This window comes from Zonotrichia leucophrys, chromosome 23 (genome assembly GCF_028769735.1).
Source record: "Zonotrichia leucophrys gambelii isolate GWCS_2022_RI chromosome 23, RI_Zleu_2.0, whole genome shotgun sequence".
NCBI lineage: Eukaryota > Metazoa > Chordata > Aves > Passeriformes > Passerellidae > Zonotrichia > Zonotrichia leucophrys.
Window position 1 is genome coordinate 3,412,125 of NC_088192.1, and position 13,992 is coordinate 3,426,116.

Here is a 13,992-nt window from a genome sequence, read left to right on the forward strand (position 1 = left end):
CTTGTATTTTTCATTACAGTTGAGCTGTAGAAACAGCTGAGGCTGCACTTACCAAACCTCTTCTCTAGGTTGGACGAAGTGGCAATATTCCAGCTGGGACAACTGTGGATACAGACATCACACACCCCTACGAGTTTGATTTTTACCTCTGTAGCCATGCTGGAATACAGGTATGGATGATTTGTAAATGTGAATTCAGAACAAATTGTTTTTCTTTTTGTGACACCTGTTTACAAACAGTTACTAAGCAGGGAAATGTTCTTTTAGCTGGGTTTTATCTGAGATAAAACATTATTGTGGGACTTAGAGGATGATTTGCCTAACAAATGATATGCACATTTAAATTTGCACTGGTAGTGGTGATTGCATTGGTAAGTGGTGATTTTTAAAGTTTTGTTTTTAAGAGGTCACTTTATTTTCTAACATTATTATTTCTGAAAAAATATTATAGCCTTGCATCAGGCTGTTGCTTAAAAGGTTAAAAAAAAATTTACTCTTTAAATTTTTATCATGTGCATCTGACCACATTGTCATCAGTTTTGTTTAGGTTGGCTGGGCATGACTTGTTTTCCATTTTTGAATCATTTCAATGGGTTTTTTGTCAACCTTTACACTATGTCTGAGCAAGCTGCTTTCTGGCCCTGTGGAAAAAGATTTATATCAAGGAGAAGCAGAAAAGATTTATGTCATTTGAAGCAGAAATGCTGGGTGTAGTTGCAGCTCATTGTGTTTATTATAGCAAGGCATAAAGAACCTCAACTAAATTGACACTCCAGGTATATTTGTTTTAAAAGAAGAGATTTGTAGCTTGGCTAAAGCACAACTATTCACCCAATTCAGGTGCACTGTAAGATTTAAGTTGAGTTTCTAGTGTTCATACTTGCAGTTAGGGTGCTCGGGAATTGAGGTGGAAGGATTTAAAGTGAGGTGGAAGGATTTAAACTGAGGTGGAAGGATTTAAAAGCACTGCTTGTTTCTCTGGGATGTTTTGTGAGATGGAGTTTAATTGAAGGTAGGTAAAAGGAGCTGTAATTGTGGTTTAGTCATGTTGGGAGCAGATGTTGATCTCTGAGGGGTTTTATCCAAGCAAGAACATACAGAGCAATAGAATCATGTGTATGTGAGACTTACTCATCTTTAAGTACATTTAGGGCTGACTTAATAATGAACTTGTTCAGCTGCTGTTACGTAGGCAATCGCACTAGATAGCTTGAGCCTTTCTGAACATCAAAACCTGACTTGATTATGGAAATCCAGACAAGTGACCCTCCATGCCCATCTCTGCAGGGAACCAGCCGTCCCTCCCACTACCACGTGCTGTGGGATGACAATTGTTTCACAGCAGACGAGCTGCAGCTGCTGACGTACCAGCTGTGCCACACGTACGTGCGCTGCACCCGCTCCGTCTCCATCCCCGCGCCCGCCTACTACGCTCACCTGGTGGCATTCAGAGCACGCTACCACCTCGTGGACAAGGAACACGACAGGTACATCACAGGCTCTGCTCAGGGTTTGGTCCTCACTGCTCTCATCCACTGTCAGGCCTAAATGCACCTGACTGTGTGTGGGTGAGTCCCGCTGGTCTCACGCTCAGTTTTTGTTAAGATCATCACTCCTGGCAGCTGCTGTTCAACATCAGACCAGAGTGGGTTGGTGGATTCTACTGAATAACACTCAAATTAAAAGAATCCAGTTGCTGAAGTATTTTGTTATGAATTTGACGTGGTCTGAGGCAATCAAGCCGCTGATTTAATTTTTTTGCTTTAGGATCAGAGTAGTCATGAATGAACCAAATTTTAAGTGCTTCCACTTATCTAACTCTGTACGTCAGAAGTATTTTACAACCTTCAAGCCATCAATTTATTTATAAAAGGCTTATTTTTAGATGAACAAGCTGAGCAGCCATGGTGAAGAGATTTGTCAAAAGCCTCAGGGTTGCTGGGTGAATATGAGAGTTGATATTTCTCAGTGTCCAGTTCTGTCACTGGTGCTGTGTTGGTGAAGGGTCTGGAGAGTCAGTCCTTTGGGGGCTCAGCCTGGAGAAAAGTGGGGTCTCAGTGTCTACAACTCCCTGACAGGAGGGTCCAACCAGGGCTTGTTTGGCTTCCAGGGAACAAGGGACAAGTCAAGGGGAAACAGCCTCATGCTGTGCCTGGGGAGGGTCAGGTTGAACATCAGGAGGAATTTCTCCATGGAAAGGGTGGTCAGGCATTTGAAAGGGTGGAGTGCCCATCCTTGCAGGTGCTCTAGAACAGCAACATCAGGAGGAATTTCTCCATGGAAAGGGGGGGTCAGGCATTGGAAGGGGCTGCCTGGGGTGGTGGTGGAGTCCCCATCCTTGCAGGCGCTCAAGAACAACTGAACATGGCACTCTGTGCTCCGGGCGGGATGGTGAGGTTGGGATCGCTCACAGGTTGGACTCGACCTTCGAGGTCATTTCCAACCTCAGCGATTCTGTCCAAGAGACGCAAAAGCAGCTTTTTGATTGTAAATTAATACAATTTACAGCCCTGCCTGTCTCTCCCTCGTTCCCTGCAGTGCTGAAGGGAGCCACGTGTCAGGACAGAGCAACGGGCGAGACCCGCAGGCCCTGGCGAAGGCTGTACAGATTCACCAAGACACCTTACGCACGATGTACTTCGCTTAAGTCAATGACCCGGGAGACACTCACGGAGAGGAGAACTGAGAACTTAAGCCACATACAATGTATGTTTCCAGGGGGTTGGTTTAGGGGCTGTGCCTCCCATCGTGCTGGAGCTGACGCTGTGCAGGGGCGAGAGGCTCACCCTTAAATTGACACGAGGAAGATTGTTTACTTCATCCAGGAACACAGCACTATTATGCAATATGAAACCAGCCAACTGCTTTTTTGGGGCGGGCTCCTGTGGGAAGCCACCGCCATCATTTTTTTTTAATTATTATTTTCTCGTAGTTTAACCCTCTTCTGCCTTTACCTCAAGTTGCTCGGCAGCACAACTATTGTTGCAAAAAAAAAAAAAGGATAGTAATAATAAACTAAAATCTATTGTGTAATTTAAAACAAAAAAAAAACCACCTTTTAGAAACAATCACAGTGATTGTTTGGAGAAGGGAAGTGTGCAAAAAAGAAAATAAGTTTTTAACCCCAGTGCATTGAGGAATCTTCCTCTCAGTATTGCCATCGAGCGTTCGAATGTGAACATATCCAAGTGCATTGGAATGTGCAGTACTAGCTAGGTAACAGTGAGGGGGGGAAGATATTTTGCACACTAATCCAATAATTTGAACCTAATTTAGCCAACGGCTGCCTTTGTGTCTTTTCTCACAGCTTTGGAGTTCTCAGCTCCAAGAGTTCCCTTTCAAAAGCAATCCAAGAAGCTCGTGGTTCATGTGCAGGCAGTAGTGACCCAACTCTTCTTGCTCCCTGGGGGAATTTACTAAAGCTGCTGTTTTACCTAGTCCAAAAGTTTCAATTTTTTCCTATCTGGCAAGTCAAATCTGTTGAAGCCTCACGTGAGATCTGATGTCCCAGGTTTTCTGGGATGACATACAATAACCACCAGAACTGAAACTTTAGAGCTAAGGTCTTTTTGGAAAAAAAAGAAACCTGCTACTTTACTTGCTGCCTCTCACACCTTAATGTGATTCATATGTATGTGTGTTTGAAGTTTAGCTTCCTTTTGTTTCTTTTATATTTATTAGAGTAATAATAATGCTTTAATTTAATTATTACAGAACATATGGTCAACATCAACTTTTATTTTTTAGAAATGTAATCATGTTTATTTTTAAAAAAAGAAACTGACAACTTGTTTTGCTATCTTTTAGTGCAATAAGCATTCTAAAGAAAAACTGTGTCCATTGAGCTGTACTGAAGCAGTGTCCGTACCACGGACCGTGGGAGAATGGACACCTCCAGGATTTTAAAAGGACAAAGTAAAAGCCTTAATTTTGAAAGGAAAGTTTTATAGTCAGAAGGAATCTTGAATTTTCCTTTTTTAAATCAAAAAAAAATACAAAAAATGCTTCTAGACTTCTGCAAGCTTTACTTGTCGCTGCAGTCTTTTGATTTAACAAAGGAATTGGCCTTATTTTTGGCTTTGAAATGTGGAGCATATTTGAATTAAATGGAAAGGGTTTTGTATTAAGATCTCAGTTTTTACATGCTTAGTTAAACCTATTTGACATCAGTAAAATGTCTGGAATTAATAAAAGTTTTTAGGCTTTTTTCCTCTTTGATAGTGACTTTCCTTTTAAAATTAAGTTATTGGTAACTTCATTTCACTTTGCAAATAAAGAGGGCTGGGATAGTTCTAACATGTTAAATCACCGAAATGTGAAACAAACCAATGGGACTCTTTCATTCCACTTTAAAACCAATGTTTAAGATGTCAGAGACGAGCATTTATTCAACGAGGGGACTGGGGAGTTTTGCACTTTGTAAACTCGTGAACTGCATTTTTGACTGTTTTTATTTGCACTGGTTCATAGTATATTTACTGCAGCTGTTTGTATGGGCATTGCTGTGATCCCAGCCCTCCCGACCTCCACCTGCTCTCACATGAAAACCTGGTTGGTCTAAGTAGCTTCTCTCCTCATTCTCACCAAATCTGCTGTTTGCCAATATACTGTATTTTGAGCCTAAAATCTGAGCCCATTTTGCTTCACCAGGCATGAACCCCCTTTTTTCTGCCAGAAAAACCAAGTACTGTATTTTGTGCGTTTGTATATTGTATGGAAATGTCCGTAGCGCTGTTCACAACACTGTCTGCAAGAGCTTTACTAACAGCTGGTGTAGATACCTATTTTATCTCTCAAAGACAAGGAAAATAATGTCAAAAACTAACTTGGCAAAGCTCAAATTGCACTGGAAACAGTGGTGGGGGTGGGCATTGGCTGGGGGTGCTCGGTGGGGGTGGCTGGGGGGCTCAGGAGGCCCTGAGGATTTGGGGACCCCCAGAGCCAGGGGGTCCCAGCTTGGCAGTGCCCTGTCCCTGTGGGTGCCTTTGGACACACCTGGTGCAGGGAGGAGGGTGTGACAGAGTGCTTTGAGCAAGGTGGTTTCTCAGTGAGTCTCTCAGATGTTTTTCCCAGTCTGTGACCTGACACTTTTCTCCTAAAGCTCTCTCAGTAGCAATGCTCTTTGTAAACGGTTCAGCTTAAGCTTTATACAGAAATTTCTTTTGAAAACAGAACTTTTTTTTTTTTAAAAAAAAAAACTATTTTACAAAGAGTTCTTGTGGACTTCTGGCATTTAGCTGAAAATTCCTTTTTACAAAGCCTTCTAGCTCTCCTTTCAAAGCTGCTTCTCACCCTGCCCACGCTCGGTGACTCGGATCTGAGAAGCTTTTTTGCTCACTACTTTCACCAAAAACTAAAGAAACTTCATTGGCAAAGTGACTTCAGTTGTCAAGGTAACATTGTACCTGGTTTTCATGTGAAGAGTATTTGGAAGTTTTAATCTCTCTTCTTGGTTTTGCAAATATCTACGTCAAGTGCCGATACTTCTTTGTATTACGATATCAAGTTACTGACGTTGTGAGGGCCACACATTTATGATGCTGTAGCTGCTATATTTATTTAAATGGAGATGGACAATTACTGCACTAAGGAATGAGGAGAAAAGCAAGGAATCAAGGTTAGGTAGATATCTTGGGTTTTTTTCAAAAGAGAATTAATGGTGTGAAATATCAAGTGTAACAAAGGGTGCTGTCATTTTAACTGAGATTAAATAGCCAGATATTCTTCTTTTGTTTAAAAACATATATATTTTGATGTTTGCAGTTTGGGGGTGGGGGGTCGGGATAAATGGTACCTCATCTGTGGTGGCAGTTTCCAGTATATTTTCAGAGTATATGGATTTCTTTTATTTTTGTACCTGCTCTCCTTGAAAAAGAAAAAAAAAAATCTCAAATTTTATGTGCTGTTTGAGGAAACCTTGAGTGGCACAGCAGATCCCCCTCTCTGGCCGAGAGCTGGCTGTGGATAGTCCAAAGAGGGATGTGGGCACAGGCTGATGGCTCTTCTTGCTTTGCAGACACCGGCCTCGGGTTTGTGCCTGTGGAGAAACTCAGTTCCCATCTCCTCAGCCCCCGAGACCTCACTTGTGCTGAACAAGTGCCACTAAGTGCTCCCGTGGTGGGGGCAGGCCCAGGGTAGCACCGAGCCCCTCCTCACCCAGCCAGCCCTGCCCAAAGCTCCCACCTGGCCACTGCTAGATCCAGAGCTGGAGGGAATCCCAGGATGTTTGTGGTCGAGGCGTTAAACTCGCGACATTTGCCAACAGGAGGAGTGGCTCCGCTCTAAGTCGCCTTTTTTCCCTTTCTAGGGACTTGAGCCGTGGCCATTTGACTCAGGATCGCTGTGTCACTGTTCCATGTGTCATCTGGTTACACGTGTCCAAAAGTTATTTTTATAGTATTCATTCCGGTCTTCTTTTGGGAGTTTGGCCACAGAAATGGTTTTCAGGAGTAAAATGGGTTTCTGGAAGTTGTCAGTCAAATTATTTCAAGATGCTCTTGGTCCTAAATGATTTTCACTTCTTCATGTACAACTACTTGTCCTATAAAATGCTCAACATGAGATACCATGTAGTCTGCTGTAAAAATTCCAGCTACAAATACTGGTTTTCTACTAGTCTTAAAATTCATTCTGGTGAAATTCCAAGCTCAAGCTTAAGGCCTTTTTTTTTTCCTTCCCTTTTCTTACAGTTTCTTCATATCTTGTCCACTTTTGCTATTTTCCCTGTTTTGTGAACTGAGGGTTTAGAACCTTACTCAAAGCACTTTTATAACCAAGGAATCAAAAGCTCAGATTATGTGTGTTGGACCTGTAAATTCAGTTTTCAAAGGTGGTTGTTTCTAGATGGCCATTGTGGTCTCTGGTCATGATGCCAGGCAGGTGCTCTGTCCCTTTCAGTGCTGTGGAGTTTCATGGCTGCTACTGGCAGGTTGTTTGGATCTAGTGAAAAATTCCATAGGGGTGTCAAAGGGAAAGATTTCTGTCTGTCTTTTCTACCCAAAGATGGTACTTTAGGTTGATGCTGTGTGTTTGGAATATCATTTTTGGTTTGGCACGTGTTGAAATCAAACTTCACTTAGCCAATTCACTCCTTGTTTTTGTAAAGTATCGTGGTTAGAGCTTGAGCTCATTGATGCTTTCTGCTGGTAGAAGATTTTGTACTTTCTGTAGTTGAGGTATGGGCAAGATGGATACAGGATCCTACATCTTACCTCCCGAGCAGAATCTCAAAAATCCTGATCTCCGTGACACTAAAACCCAAATTGTTGTCCCCTGAGTAGACAAAGGTGCATATGGTGGGGAAGGAGTTGTAAGGGAGAGCTGTGTGAGGGAAAATATCAGAGCATTGGTTTGGCAGGAATGAGGGTGTTGGGGAGACTCCATCCACTTTCCATCCCACGTGCCCTGGCCTTTCACATCCTGTCTGAGGTACCCCTCACCTGACACGGGTTGTTACCATAGGGTCCTTTTCAAACAAAGCAGTTCCACTGTTTAAAACTTGGAGTGACTTTTATTTTTTTTTAAGCAAGACAGTCCTCAGAAAGTGCCTTTTTAGAAGATGGTGCTGTAGATTTTTATTTTCCAGTTGTACGTGGCTGCAAATTTAAGATAAAATTATTGAAAATGCCAAGTGTTTGATGGTATCTTTTAGGTACTTTCAAGCATCAGCTTCTCTGAGTCAGGACCAAGAAAAACCAGGAAGGTGTTTTCCTTTGGAGGGAGAGGCATTGAGGAGCGATCACCAAATTCAGCTGGTAGGCTGGGGGTTAGGTTGGGTTTGGTCAATGTGATTTTCCTCTTCATTTTGAGGGGACTAGGGGGCTTGGGGTGTGGGAGAAGCCATGGGGACCTGATTGGTGCTGAGAGGAATCCATAGCTCCCACAGGATGGCTTCTCTTAGGGGAAGCACAGACTGAAGGGTGTCTTAGGAGGATGGCTGGGAGATGGTTGGTCCTCACATGGCTCTTGTGTGTTTGGGGTGGATCAGTGGGTGTTTGTGATGCCAGCTGGGTGCTGGATGCTCTGGATGGGAGCAGCTTGGTGGCTGGGTGATGCCATGAGGGGGGTGGCTCCATGGTGGGTTTGGTGAGCGTTCCTGCAGTCAGGAAAAGCTGTAGACTAGACTATTAAACACTGCACCTCAGTAACCTTGTAATGCTGCATAAAGTAATAATAATAGCAAAGTTGTGCTTTGACACTGTAATGTGCTTGCACATGCCTGCAAAAAACACTTCCCTTTCCTTTGGTATCAGTCTGAGTAGCAGTTATGGGACTTTTCTTTTATGATGAGCCTTTGTTGTGGTGTTTCTGTATATTTATTGGAGGTCTGTGTGCAGCTCATAGGTCTGTGTGTCTGCTCTGTGTGTTGCTTTTAACATTTATTTTTAGGCAGGAGAAGTTTCTGAATGTTTTGGTTTTCTTCTCCAAAGAAAGTTGGCTTAAGCAGTCGTGTTTGAGAGGAGACAATTAACCTGCTCACCATAGACAAGTGCTTCATTGGTACCTTGTTTCTCTACAACTAAAATGATTTTGTGCATTTTATTACTGTTTATAGTGTTGGGCATTCAGGATGTGGAATAACTTGATGTCAGGATATTTTTGAATATCAGGAGCTTAACCACAGAACTCGCTGAGTAATTCCAAGTGGTCTCTTTGCAGGAATATGTTTGTGTCCAGATTTTTTCTAGGAGTGAGCAGAGCTTCTGGACGTCACCAATGAAATATGTGGGGTTCAGAGTCCCAGCACTGGGCAGTGCCCTTGCTGAGTTGCCCACACCTCGTTGTTGAGGGGATGCTGCAGCTCCCCAGGCACAAGTTGACTCTCTTTGCTCTGTAATTTCTTCTGATTCAAGTTTGAGACATGATCCAATGTCTCTTGTAGCTTGTACCAACTTTCTTGTCTTATTGCAGTGCCCAATGCCACTGTGTTGGTATTAAGCTTGCCATGATGTTCAATTATTTTATATTTCCAGTTTCTCAATGTTACTAGGCTGGGGTTTAGAAAGCATTTTTCAGTCTAAATTCTGAGCCAAAACTGTGTCTCCTGACCCTTTTAGTAGTAGCTCTTTCTATCTTTTAGACTAAAAAGGGCCAAAAATCTTGCACCATCAGCTTGTTTGCAGCAATACCCTCCATCTCCTCCCCTGCCTGTCAACCAACTGCTTTGTTTCTCTCTGTATTTAGCTCATCCTGAACCTGTTAAGATTTAGAAGGAAGTTGCTGCCTCTTCTTTCAATCAAAAGGAATGAACTTGCACCTGATGAAGCAGTTTTCTGTTGGACACAAATCTCTTGCCTTGGTGTCCATGAGCTGCCACATGTGAGGTGCAATCCCAATAGAAATGTTTCTGTTGCAGTCATTGGAGGGTGCATGATGGATTAAAGTATCCAAATTAAATAAGAGCTAACAAGCTACTGAAAATAGACATTATTAAAATACTTTTTTAGAAAACCAAACCAGCAAACCAAAACACAAAAAGGAGCAGCTGCAGGTGAGCAGGGAGGACTTCCTTCAGGAGATGGAGAACCTGTGGGACATTGAGATCCTGTGGCTGTGGGGACAGCTCTACAAGGGAAAGAAAAAAGTGGAAGAAGCAGAAAGGGCAGACTCAAAGTAACAGAGCTCTATAGGAGTTATTCCAACTCTTTTAAAAATTATCAAGTGGGAACATTAAAACAGAATATTGATGCTAATGAAGAAGCAGCAGAGCCTCCTTTGCCTCCTGTAGTAAATAAAAAAGCAAATCTGGACAGCTGGTGCTTCCCTTCAGTACCTTTCAGTACTTGAAAAGGCCTGTAAGAATGATAGGGGTGAACTTTTAGGAGGGCTTGTTGCCACAGGATATGGAGTGATGGTTTTAAACTGAGGGAGGTCGGTTCAAATGAGATTTAAGAAGTTTTTTACAATGTGTGTGATGAAACACTGGCACAGGTTGCCCAGCAAAGCTGTGGCTGCCCCATCCCTGCAAACATCCAAGGAGTCAGATTGGATGGGGCTTGGAGCAACCTGGTCTAGATGTCCCATGTCACAGCAGGAGGGTTTGTCTGGATGAGCTTTAAAAGATCCCTTCCAACCCAGACCACTCTGCTATTCTGTGACTGCTAATTCACAAACTAACATATGAGGGGGAAAGCATGTTCCTGTATATTTTTAGGGGTGGCTGTTCTTCTCCAGGACTGTGCTGTGAGCAGGTGGCAGTGCCTGTGACAGCTGTCCCTGAAACCAAACTGTGGTTTTATCCAAACCTTCACTTGGGTGAAACAGATGCAGCTTCCAGTGGATCCACTGGTTCAGACAGCACCCACCCAAGGGGGATTGTGAGCAATATGTGGCCCTGCTGTACAACACGGATGCCCTGAGAGATTCCTGGTTGCCTGGAGGTGTGGAGTTCCTTTTGCTGTAGCACTGCAGCTGCTCTGCCCTTACTCAGCTCTTACCTACCTCCCCATTCCCTGGCCAGGGTGTCTCTCCCTCCACTGCCTGGATGGAATTAGCCATGCTGAGGGTGCCTTGGAGCACAGATCAGCTCTGGATGTGAGGGTGGGGCTGGGATGGTGACAAAAGCCTGTAGGAACAAAGGACTGGGTAGGAGGTGGGTGGGTGTCAGGTGAGCTGTGATCAGCTCACACCTTTCAGGGACATCAGACATGAATTTGGGTATCCTGAACTTTTTGTGTTGGACTTGAACTCACTGAGAGCAAGTATGTGCCTTTTTCTGACCAGGAACAGCTGGAAAAATAGTATTTGCATTGGTAGGATGGTTAGTATTTTTCTTGAACTGTTTTTAAAGCTCAAAATCCTTGGTCAGAGTTGGTTTTGTGTTGAATTACTTAATCAAAGCGAGCCCTGAATTATTTGTGAATTAGAACTACCCAGAGAAGAGAAGCTTTCAAAATAAGTGGTTTCAGGAGAGTAATGTCATCAAATAAATCTACTTCCTGGTAGACTTGCAATTTTTTTAAAATAAAATTTAACCTTGATATGTTTATCTAATGAGAATCATTAATTCTGCCTTTATTTGAATGTTGCCTGTCCAGTGATGTCCTCGCTCTTTACTGTGCTCCTGCAGCTTTCCATACACTCCATTTTCTCTCCCCTCTCCACCCATTTGGAGGCTGCAGGGCCATGGGGAATGTTGTCCAGTGAATGTTGGGGAGCAGTGCAAAGCTTTGCTCAGTGGGGACGTGGAGGTGAGGATTAAATGTCACAGATAAGTTCCAAAAGCAGTTTGCCAGCAGCAGGGGTGGCGATGTCTGGGGACAGAATCACCTGGGTGTGGAAAGAGGAACAATCCCCCATCCTCTGGCACCATTGTGGACACTGCACTGGGCAGAAGTAGGCACATGTGTGCTTAGATGCCAGTTTGGGCTTTAAGCCGCTAAAAAAAGTGGATTTTCAGACCAAAATGGAAGAGCTTTTCCAACAGGTTCTGTTTGAAGCTGTTTTGAGACATTGGCAAGTTGTCCAGCCAGGAGCTCTGGAACCAGCTGGCTCTGAAGCAGGTTCCCTTTCTGACCTGGGGGAAATTATTCTGCCTCATTTTTCATCTAGAAAACATTTGTGATGATTCACATCACCTTAGGAGAGTGAGTTACTGGGTGGTCTGAGGGTGAACCATGTCGTGACAGTGGTAACCTCGTGATACAAACCCGTGCACTTCTTGCACATTTGCATCTTCCAGTGATTCCAGTTTGGAGCCCATCCCTGCTGGGAGCTGGAGCTCTGCCCTCCCATCCCATTGCAGCTCTGAAGCCCCTTGGGGTCAGTCCTGTGTTTGCCATCTTCCTTTCTTTAACCCATTTGTTGTAAAACAGATGCTCAGAGGGCAAGTTGATTTAAATGAAAGGGGTTTTTTTTTTCATTGCTGAGAATTACACAGGTCTTTCAAATGCATTTGGCAGTTGGAAAATTAATGCTATAACACTAGAAACACAAAAATATGGCTGTATGTTGAGTTTAGGGCCATGCTTGCCTATAAATTATAGATTCCACAACCCATTTCAGTACAGGTGTGCAAAAGTTAGCTTTTAAAATAGTTACTAATAAACTTTCATTTTGCTTACACTTGCAAATCTTTTAAATATCTTCAAAACCAGTTTCTTTGGTAGAAAATACGTGTCTTGGTAGGTAGTGTCCACTCAGATGTAATAGCAAAGTGATGCCCACTGGAGCAATGCTGAATTTAAAGAACTTTTGGAAGTTTTGGAACCTGATGGTGTGCCAGCAAAGTGAAAACTTGAGTATTGCTCCTGAAGTAGTGAGGATAATTGAACACCAACAAAACTTGGTGAGAGGAAGAATGCCAGAGATGGAGTTTGGCTTCTGGCAACTTTGCAGTGCAGAATGGCTTCTTCTGGGTACTTGCTTTTGTGCATCACTTCTCTCCTGTGGCTGTAGTGTTTACTTTTTTTTTGAACTTGATTTCTGTTTTTCAGTGAAATCTTCTCATTTTTGCAGTTTTTCAGTGTTGAATCTCTCCTTGAGACAACTACATGTTGTTTTCCTGTAGAAAAAACCTGCTTCTAGCTCACTGTGTTTGGTGTCTGTTTGCAGGCAGGTGTGAAAAGTGAGCTGCAGCACAGCAGTGGGGCGGGCAGAGCGAGTTTTGGGTCAGAAATGTTGGTTTTACAGGCACTGGTGTACAGATCCAGGGGAGCAGTGACACTTTGGACTCACAGGGTACAAACCCTCCTTCCTGTTCTTGTCTCTTCCCTTGGTATAAGCAGTTCAGCTCCCCAGGTAGCCTCATGGTGGGGGAAAGGTGGGCTGTTCACCTGGCTGGAGGTGTGTGACCATGGACAAGGACATTGTCTGTCAGCAGGTGCTACTCCAGAGCTTTTTTAATTGGTAGCATTTGGTTACAAGCTAATATTAAAGGATTTTGGGAAGAAGGTGGCTCAGCTGGCATTGTGTGTGCTCACTGGGCAGTGAGCTCTGTTAGTTTTGGACACTGCTGGAAGCAATGTCACACATAGAAATTTTGCCTAGTTAATACCATGGGTTTATATTGTTCAAAAAAAGAAAAAGTCATGCTGTTTGGGATTCCTTTTCTGAATAAAATTCTAATAAACCAGTCTGGTGGATTGATCCTGTCCCATGTGTCTGCTCTTTCTCATATGCTGGTAACTGCTCCCCTGTTTTGGTGTCCCATTGCTTCGGCAGGAGCTTGAATGTGTTCCCACCATAAAGGTCCCGGGGGCTTTCGAAGCAAAAGGGAAATGTTTCAAGAATAAAGTAGAGCTGTGACTTGAGACGTTGCACAAAATAGATTGTAGATGGATGGCAAACAAACTGGTAAAAGCCTTTATTTTTACTTAACCATCTTGACCATGTGTGCCTCTTTGTACCGTGGGCTGCAGCCGTGCGGGGTGGGAGGGAACGTGTCGGTGTTTGAGATGTACTTGCTAAGCAGAAGCCGTGTCCTCTGCCCCTTCTCCCTTTCTGGACAAATTGTTCTTGCCAAAATTTTCTACCTGTTGCAAGAGTTGCTTTCCTTCCAGCACAGTAAAATGTCGACTTCTTTCACTGTTCCTTCCCTCTCGTAGGCATCTGTAACCTCTGTACGACTGTGTATAGGACACAGCAGTCATCGATCTCTGCTGGCTATAGATACCATCAACTTGAGTGTATTGTAAACGAACTGTATTCATTTGAAAAATAAATTTTTTTTGAAATGCACATGTGTCAGGCTTTATTTATACTTGCATCATTTTGATTTAATCCCAGAGAACGGAGCTGATATTGGTTTGGGTGGGGGTTGTGGAGAGAGGCACCAGGCATATCCAAGGAGAGAAAACTATTTACTTTTGGTCTTTTTTTTTTGTATTTTAATGCATTAGTTAAAAAATTTAACCAAAATTTAAAAAAATAATTTTAAAAATGCAAGAGCTTGTGGAAGTGCCCATGGCCATCCTGGTGCAGGATGGCTGCTGTGGAAATGGGAAACGGCTCTGGAAGTGAACACCCCCGGCTCCCTCCTGCTTTATGGGGCAT

General features: G+C 43.2%; 1 protein-coding gene across 1 annotated transcript in view; it reads left to right on the plus strand.

Annotated features, from left to right (window-relative positions):
- AGO3 (argonaute RISC catalytic component 3) overlaps positions 1-13,677 on the plus strand; it is a 34,572-nt gene extending 20,895 nt beyond the window's left edge. The window contains exons 17-19 of the mRNA XM_064731426.1: positions 69-170; positions 1,288-1,487; positions 2,539-13,677. Of these exons, the coding sequence (XP_064587496.1) occupies positions 69-170; positions 1,288-1,487; positions 2,539-2,647 (411 nt within the window). The 3' untranslated portion in view covers positions 2,648-13,677. The remainder of the gene's footprint in view (positions 1-68; positions 171-1,287; positions 1,488-2,538) is intronic.
- The last annotated feature ends 315 nt before the right edge of the window (positions 13,678-13,992 follow it).